Source organism: Cinclus cinclus, chromosome 2, assembly GCF_963662255.1.
Source record: "Cinclus cinclus chromosome 2, bCinCin1.1, whole genome shotgun sequence".
Lineage (NCBI taxonomy): Eukaryota > Metazoa > Chordata > Aves > Passeriformes > Cinclidae > Cinclus > Cinclus cinclus.
The window spans coordinates 16,003,596-16,012,471 of record NC_085047.1 but is presented as its reverse complement, the minus strand read 5'-3'; the positions used below and the strand labels follow the sequence as shown (position 1 = coordinate 16,012,471).

Sequence of the window (8,876 nt, the reverse complement as noted above, 5' to 3'; positions counted from 1 at the left end):
AGCAACTCCTGCAATTACAGTGCTTCAACCCCCACCAAACCTGGCGATGGGGCTGTGGAAGCACCTTCTCCATCCTCATACCAGTCTTGTCACAAATGTCTGGGGCTGCAGTGTCTCTGCTCCTTGGAGTACTGCAGGCCCTAGGGTGAGGACAGGGCCCCTGGTGTCTCGCCACAGTTGCTGGCATGCTGCTCCACCTCTGTCACTCTGAAGGGAAGCTGACAAATGGGGCAGGACACCCAGGCATCAGGGGACAAGAAAGGCCAGGCTGTGGTGGGGTCTTCTCCACACTGAGAGGCATGCATGGGGAGCAGATCCAGCAGGAAGCAGCCTGTGGAAAGGGAAGGTTGATGTGGTTGTCAACAGGCTTGCTGGTTTCAACTGATACCCTTCCTGATGTTTCTCATGGCAGCCTGGGAATATGCTCTGACCTGATCCCTGGTCTATCTGTCCTCTTCTGCCCTCCTATCAGCCACATCCAGCCCCATTCCATCACCATCACCCCTAATCTGCTCCATCCCACCATCAGGCCCACAGCTCTTCCCTATGCCTTTCTCCTTTGGATCAATCCTTACCTTCCTTAAACATCTGAACCCCATAGCGATTCTGGTCCAGCTTCGAGTCAGCTGGTGTCATCAGTGTGACAGTGGGCACCAAGGTGAGATAGGGCTGGTCACAGGTCCATGAGGAGCGTCCAACCTCAATCTGCACAAAGGCGCAGCCGTAGTTCCCTGGGGAGCAGCAAGAAGGACAGGGGCAAGGGGGTTTAGAGCTGCTGACCCCATTGTGAGGCACAGCCCTGGCTCCTACATGGGGCTGGGGGACAGGGAAGTGTCGATGTCAATGTATCCAATGGGACTGGCTCTCTCCAGTTGCAGCTCCACACTCAGCTGCCTGCTGTGCTTCTTGGGGCAGCCAAGCCAGGGTCGTACGCCATCCTCACTCAGCAGGTTCTCTGCCGGGTACTTGGGGTCCTGTACACAAAGGAGGGACACAGCATCATGCACCAACCCCTCCCTAAACACCTCCAGCTTCAGCTTGTTCTGGACACAGAGAAGCATGGAATTCCCTGGTAACTTACAGGACCAACATCCCATTTTGAGAGGGCAAGAACCATGTGAATCGTTGCCCTTCAGTCTAACAAGGAGAGCTAGTGCTGCACCCTGTCATACCCTGAGCCACCTCTCCCGAGACCCCAGCAACTCAGAGGGTTCACTCCCACATCCAGCCCCCCCAGAGGAAACACCCAGGCACCTGGGAGGAGGACACCACATAGCTGATTTTAACTGGAGCCATTCAGGATCCTATGGAGACAACACTCTGCTAGAACATAACTTCCCTTTGCATCCCTCCAGTGCCTGGTGGGGAGAGAGGAAAGCCTAATGAGCTTGGGCATCTCCTGGCTCTGGAACCATTCAGCAGCTCCCCAGTCCCATCCCACCGCCTCGGTGCCGCTCAGACCTGCCCCACCACCCCCCCGGTTACTGTCCCAGCAGTAACCCCCATACCTAACTCACCATCCCCCATCCCACAGCCAGCCCTGTGCCCCCAGCTCACCCCACAAACCCCGTTGTGCCACCCGGGTGGCATCCACATCCAGCCCACAAGGCCCAGCCCTATTCTCGAGTGCCCTCAAGTCCTTACCCACATCTCCCCTCAGCTCCACGGCCCAGGTTCCCAGACCCACAAACAACGCCCCAGGGTTACTCTGCTATCGCTATAGCCCCGTCCCCCAGTCCTTCCCCACTTTCCCAGCCCTATTAAACCCGTGGCTCTGCCCCGCAGCCTCTCCATTTCCCAGCCCAGTGCTTCACCCCAGTGCTCTCCATTCACTCCCGGTCCCAATCGCACCGACCCCGAATCTCCCGCCGCCCCGGTCACGTGACCCCTGACCGCCGCTCCCGACCGCGCTCCGCTTCAGTCCCCGGCCCGGGCCCGCCGCGGTGCCTGACGGGACACACGGCCCGCGGGCAACGCCGCGCCACGGCCCCGCACGGGCGGAGCTCAGGAGCCATCTGCGCCCTTTCCGGAACAGCGCGAGGCGGGGGCGGAAAGGGGCGGGCGGGGACAGGGCGGCGGCCCAGCAGCACCGACACTGCCGGCGGTGCGGTGCGAGGCGGCCGGTGCTGGCGGTGCGGGCTACGCGCCCCGCTGCGGGCCTAGAAAGAGGAGGCAGTGCCCAGCCGTGACAGCTCACCGGCTGTATGCGCCCGAAGTGGCGCGTCTGGCAGCTGTTCCGCTCCCCCCCTCTCCTGATTGGCCGCCGGGGCAGCGCCGCGCCCAGCGATTGGCCCGAGGTGCGGCAGCTTGCCCGGTGATTGGTGGACGGTGGCGGAAGGAGTTGGCCGCTGGGGGGGGTGGGGCAAGATGGCGGCTGTGCTGGAGGTGGAGGTTGGCGGCCCCGTTGAGCGTGAGGTGGAGGAGGTGCGGGGGACGGGGCCGGACTAGGGGGAACCGGGTAGGGCAGGGGAGGTGGGGACGGGCTGCGGAGCTTCAGCGCTATCTCGGAACACCTTCCAGGCAACCTCTAGCAGTTTATCCATATCTCGGATTCCCTCTAGCTTTTGCAGCTTCCTTCTTATATCATTTGAAACCTGACCCACAATCAACAAAACCAGATGTCCATTGCCGTCAACTGATTCAGGGTCTAGATCAGTATATTTGATAGCGGTTTCTCTTAACCTGTTTAAAAAATCAGTGGGTGGCTCATCATAATTTTGTCTCACTTTATAAAGCTCTGACCAATTTACAGCTTTAGGTACACCGTGTTTTGACCCGTATGCTACAAGAGTTTGATATCGTTTTAACCTCGCCACATGTTCTGGTATATTTGGATCCCACCCAGGTTTCTCAAGGAGTGACAGTGCCTTGAAGCAGTCCACTGGCTGTGCTCCCCTCCACTGACGTTCTGATGGCTTTATTGACCATTTGTCTCTCAGTGGGCTAAAGTAATGTATCTAACATAGAGTTCAAATCCGCACAGTCAGGGTTTTGTGACATTATAGCCCGTTCTACTATTTTTGCCACTTTATCAGGGTTCTCTTTATATTTCCCCACAGTAGTTTTCCACTGCTCTAACTCTATAGGGGAGTATGGAACTTTCACATATATCGACCTGTGATTACCATCTGCTTGTTATAAAGGGGCTTGCAAAATTGGTTTTCTTTCTTATGGTGGGCAATTCAGCTACATTCTCGGAGGGCTATTCTTGCTATCTTTCCCCTCCTCCGCCTGTTTAGGGCAGCAATAATCTCATCCTTTTCTTCCTCCACAGAACCATTTGAATAAGAGCTGTCTGACTTTGCCGTAGCCAAGAGCCCATCTCGGCTAGCCCCAATCCTAGAAAGCATCATGCAAGACCTACAGCGACGTCACTCCTAGGCTGTGTGTCTGTGATCTTTGGCGATGCTATTTTCCGAGGCAGCTGCCTGGCATTCGGAGTTGCCATGGCATCTCACTGGCCTGAGAACGGAGGAGGTGCCACTCCCCGTAGGTTTTACGAAGGTGTTACCTCGTAGCCCTTCCTCTCGGGGAGGTGCGGAGGGCTGCACACACTGGCTATTTCCTCCCCCCTTCCCCACCCCTGGGGCTGGTGCCAGAGACAGCGGCGGGGGCGGTGTACATTGCTGCCAAGGCTCACCTTTCCCCTTCACTGACCAGGGTCCCGCCTGAGCCGTGCCTCCCCTTGCCCCCCTTTGCAGCGGTGCCGTAGCGACAGGACCGATCTTGTCCTTGTGGTAGGCTCAACCAGGTCCATCTCTACCTCTTATGGATTGTTATATATGCTACTGAAAGTTGGCTCTTTCTTTTTACCTTTTAAGACTAATATATGTTCTTATCTAGGTTCTGCTCACATGCTAATACCATAAAAAGCTGGGCATACTCTTTTAACTCTTCAAAAAATCTGTCTCCGCATATTCGGGATATTAAACTTGATATCAGTTTTCAGTCTAAGCTCCCAAATTTAGGCCGTGTTTCTCCGTTATCTAGTTCATACGTTGGCCACATTTTCTCTGAGAAGCTAATAAGTTTAGGTTTTAAAAGCATAGACTCTTCCCCGGTTAAATTTGCCCAGTTTTTCAATATTAACCCCAAGGGGCTATTTCTTGGAATACTACCATTATATTCACAAGAGGATACACAACCCATTCTGATACTCAAAAATAAAGAGCAAAAGACATAGAGAGTTGGGTTTAGAACTCACAACCCGCAGAGGCACAGCATAGAAGCTAATCAGCTGCACCACCTTTTGCCTTCAGGCTATCAACACTACCACTTAAATCTACTCTTTAAGAAGGCTTTCCTTCTTGCCCACGGATAAAGAGCGAAACAACTCTACTTAGAGCTCTAAGGTTCCCCAAAGCAAATTTACAATCTACAAAATTACAATCTACAAAACCTCTTAGTACCTAACCCAGATGCTAAACAGAATACCCTTTTATTTGGTCACTAACATTCTCAGGGTTCTTGACTCTGATATCTCTGGACCTCTGCTGGGCCTTTCTGGGGCTGGCTGCAGGGCTTCAGTCCAGAGGTTTTCCAGATGCCTCACCTCTCCTGGCTGGTTCACCAGTGCTGATGCCTAGAGGAGCTGGAACAGATGCTACACAGAATTAAGGGGAATAAAATGGACATCTATTGAGAGACCTTCAGTGGCCACACCCTGGCAGTACCAGTGCCACAGTCATGGCCCCTTGCCCATATGGCTCCAAGATGGAAGCAAAAGAGAGTTTGGTCATGAGATCTCACATTTTTATAGGTTTTAGTCCATTTGCATGCAGGAGTCAACTGTCCAATTAGTAGCCTCAGATCATGAAGTTTCATCCTCCTTGCTTGCTTGCTTGCCCGCCCACCTCTTTACACATTGTTTATGCTTATGGCCTGAAGTTTGAAGAAATTGTACTTGAATCCTCAGCTGTACTGTTTTGTCTTCACCACCCAAGCACAACAGAAAAGCACACCCAAGCAGAACACAAAAACTTAAAACTTAAGGCATCAGTGGGAGGATTAAACCACAGATCAGTCACTCTTGAGTTGCTACTGGTTTTATTTTAAGATACTCCTTGGTGACTTTATATGTAAAAAAGTGGAAGATCCAATTGTCTGATCCTCAGAAGCTAAATTCCCACTTTTCATTCTATCAGGGGCTGGCAGAGAGGGCATTACAAGGAAACAGCGAATGAGGAGGTGCATATAGGACTGTGCTTATCCCTGTGATTCCACAAATTGTGGGTACAAAACCTATCTGCTTGTGTTATCCTGAGGTCTTGGCAGCTCTTTGGGCAGAACAGATTGCTGATGAGCCACTCATGGTGGGGATCTGAAAGCAGTTTAACATTCCACCAGAATAAAGCCAAGTGTCCCATGGCCCTGGCTCTGGTTGTGGGGAGGCTAAGGTTTAATTTCCAGATATGCAAATATTTGATCAGTTGGGACATTTCCACTCCCCACTCCTCGTTGCTGTGTCTTATGAGCAGAAAAAGAGCAGAACTGAGATTCCAAAACCTCTTCAGACTTCCACTAAAGAATATGTCTCGTCCCAACCTGCCTTAGTTGGACTTACAGTGCTGTGGAGGTTTATCTTCCCCTTATTTCAGGTTATTCCTGGTAGATGCTGGGAGACAAAGACTGAGGTTGGGGCAATGGGAAAGGTGAGATTGGAGCTGTCGGTTGCTCTGGAGCTTTGAACTGAAATCAGCAGCTGCTTATTCTCCATCCTCAAGGCGTTCTTCTTGCCCCCTTTGGAGATTTAGAGCATAAGTAGATTACAGCCAGCTTACAGTGGTGTGTATGTTTGCCCAGAGATCCTTCCAGCTCCCTGGGCTGTGAGGAACATGTGGCTCCAGCTTTGGTGTTAACCTTATCAACAGCCTTTGTGTTTTTCTGGAGGAGATCATGGGGAGGATTAGAGGAGTGGAGGACCTCTGCTGTGAGTAAAGGCTAAGAGAATTTGGAGTGTTCAGCCTGGAGGTGAGAAGGCTCCAGGGAAACCTTAGAGCCCTTTCAGTACCTACAGGGAGCCTACAGGAAAAACTGAGAGACTATTTACAAGGTCTTGTAGTGACAGGATAAGGGGTAAGAGCTTCACACTACCAGAGAGCAGGGTTAGATGGGATTTTGGGAAGAAATTTTTGGCTATGAAGATGGAGAGGCCCTAGCACAGGTTGCCCAGAGAAGTTGTGACTGCCCCATCCCTGGAAGTGTTTACAGTCAGGTTGGCTGAAGCTTGGAACAACCTGGTCTAGTGGAAGATGTCCCTGCCCATGGCAGGGAGTTTGGAATGAGATGATCTTTAATGTCTGTTCCAACTCAAACCATCCTGTGATTCTGTGATTCTGCTTCCTGAAGACTACAACAGAACCTTGAAGCATGTTCTCATTTACTTTTTTTTTATAGTGGCAGAAGTATTTTCCATCCTGTGTGCAATACTCTACAGTCTTCCTTTGGAGTCTTTGGATCCTGGTATGTGTCTGAGTGGCTGCTAACCTGCTTCTGGCCTCAGACTCCTGCCATTTCCCACAGAATTCCACCTGCACCTTGCACACTGAGTTACCTGTGCTGAATGTATTCCTTAGCAGTTCATTTCCTAGTCTGTGACTTTGAACATTCTTCTGGTCTACATCCACATTTTCATATTCTTTCAGTTAAGCTTATAAACCAAATTGACTGGCAAAAAATGCATAAAACTGTAAGAGGATAAGAGAGATTTTATCTTCCACACACTATTTAAAAGGGTTTTTTTTCCCAACATTTGTTTACATTTTTTCAGTGAGAAATAGAGTGGAAATCAAAGGAATGTCACTTGGGTTCCCTCCCAAGGGAACGGATAGGTGAAATGTCACCATGAGTTAATAATTGAAGAATGATTGATTTGATCTATAAACTGTTACCTGCCCAAAACAGTTGTAATTCTGCAGTGTCACAGGGCCTCTTCCTGCCTGAGCAACTGGCCATTTGCCTGGCCAAATAAACAGCAGAAAGGTCTAATAGTTCTTTGTCAGTAGACAAATTAATGAGCAGAGGGTTGAGGAAGAGGTGGAAGGATGTCAGCTGTTGTGTGTGATGAGTTTGTGGAGCACCGCTGAGTGACTTAAACACCTAATGTATAGGAAGGCAGCAAAATATCTGTATGTCTTGTCCTCTTAGGATTGGAGCTCAGCTGCATATCCATGTTAAGAGACGAGAAGGATTTTCCCAAGAGGATTTCGATGAGCTCAGAACAACACTCCTCATAAACATCTTAATGAGCTATTTGCTGGCTGCTTGGCCTCTGTGCTTAATTGAATTGATCTGCAGCTGGCAGAGCAGTCTGATAGTCAGGCAAGAAAAGTACAACTGGAATGATAAAAAAGGCAAAAGAAGAGGAAATAAATAACCTGACACGGCCAAATAGCAAGGGACAAAGAGATGCCTGAACAAAGCCTGAAGTGCTCCAAAAGTATAGATGGGGAACTTGTTGGAAAAATGAAGCTGAGACAGGCAGCGTGATGTACACAGAGGTCCCACCAAATTGTGCTGATTCTGCAAAGGAAGAGGTGCTCCATTCTCAGGACTACCTTCAAAATCTTCCAGCTTGCAGTCCAGAAGGGCCCATCCAAAATCTCAGTGACAATCCTTATGGTCACACACCTAAAAGAAAAAGAAATTGTGAGGTGGGCCTGTATTTGTCTGGGGAATTGTACAGCAGAGACAGTCTGGGTGAAATCCATCTCCTAAGATAAATTTGTTACTCTGCTTTAGCTGCTACTCTAGTAATGTTCAACTTGTTGGGTGCAAAGGTGACAGTCTGATGCCCCTGGTCATGGGCTGCCATGGGCTGTGTGGCTTGTATTGATCTGTTGGTGTTTGCTATGTTGGTGAGAGGAGGGCAGTGGGAATTCCCAATCCATCTCTGGGGTCATGGTCATGTTGAAAAGTGTTACAAAGGCAGCAGGGAAGAGAGGACAACACACAGAACGTGAAATATGTTGTTGTCTTTTTTGCTGCTTAATAGGAGTGTTTTTTTGCATTTCTCAAGCCATTTCACCTCAAAGTTGAAAAACACTTTTGTACTCCTTATTACTTGCAGAGCAACTTGTAAATGTTCTGTTTCTGCCATAATGACATTCACAAGTATGTTCAAAATAAAACTGTCACCTTCAGTTTCAAAATGACAGGTTTTCCTGCAAGATAGGCTCATGACTCCCTTAGTTGCACATATATTTTCCCTGTCCAGGCTGGACTACTCAGCTCCTGTGTTTCTTGGCTCTCATTCATGGTCTGTAACAGCTAGAAACTTCTCATGGGGTGCAGTGAGGGTGTGGCCCATAAAACCACTCTGCCACTCCCCTCCCCAGCAGGGCAGGAGAGGGAAAATGTACCAAACGGCTTATGGATCAAGATAAGGCCAGAGAGGGATGTTTACCCTCATTACCATCTTGGGGAAAACAGATTTGATCTGGGGAAATTGGTTTCATGTATTATCAATCAAATCAGAGTAGGATAATGAGGAATAAAACCCAAATCTTAAAATACTTTTCCTGTATTCCTATCTTCTTCCATTCTGAGTTCAATCAAGGCTCAACTTGACTGGCATGGAGTCCTCCAGGCTGCTGCGAGTGGATCTCTGCTCCCCCGTGCCCTCCATGAGCTGCAGGGGCACAGGTACCTCACCATGGGCTGAACTATCAGCTGTCAGAGAATCTCAGCTCTGGCACCTGGAGCACCTCTTGCTCCTCCTTCTGCGCTGATCTTGGACACTGCAGGGCTGTTGCACTTAGATATTCTCACTCCTCTGTCCAGCTGAAGTTGCCCAGTATTCTTTACTTTCTTGAATGCTTTGTTTGAGAGGTGCTCCCAGCTTTGCTGATGGCTCAGCCTTGGCCAGCGATGGATCT

General features: G+C 49.8%; 1 protein-coding gene and 1 long non-coding RNA gene across 2 annotated transcripts; one reads left to right on the top strand and one right to left on the bottom strand.

The window, feature by feature from the left end:
• Nucleotides 1-134: 134 nt before the first annotated feature.
• On the bottom strand, nt 135-2,049 carry LOC134058215 (protein XNDC1N-like). The gene is made up of 5 exons (XM_062515362.1): nt 1,856-2,049; nt 1,255-1,358; nt 838-974; nt 576-733; nt 135-331 (listed from the first exon to the last, which is right to left on the bottom strand). The coding sequence occupies exons 2-5, from the start codon at nt 1,294-1,296 to the stop codon at nt 141-143; spliced, it is 528 nt and encodes a 175-aa protein (XP_062371346.1). The 5' UTR covers nt 1,297-1,358; nt 1,856-2,049; the 3' UTR covers nt 135-140.
• Nucleotides 2,050-2,390: 341 nt separating this feature from the next.
• LOC134055456 (uncharacterized) lies at nt 2,391-3,948 on the top strand. Its single transcript, XR_009934085.1, has 2 exons — nt 2,391-2,424; nt 3,275-3,948. It is a non-coding gene; the product is annotated as an uncharacterized LOC134055456 (long non-coding RNA).
• Nucleotides 3,949-8,876: the final 4,928 nt, after the last annotated feature.

Excerpts from the sequence above, each read along its gene's own strand:
- LOC134058215 (XM_062515362.1), bottom strand. The coding sequence starts at position 1,296 with ATGGCTCCAGTTAAAATCAGCTATGTGGTGTCCTCCTCCCAG. Across the intron at positions 975-1,254 it reads ATGTGGTGTCCTCCTCCCAG|GACCCCAAGTACCCGGCAGA; the intron begins GTGCCTGGGTGT and ends CTTTGTGTACAG. Across the intron at positions 734-837 it reads CCCATTGGATACATTGACAT|AGGGAACTACGGCTGCGCCT; the intron begins CGACACTTCCCT and ends TTGCTGCTCCCC.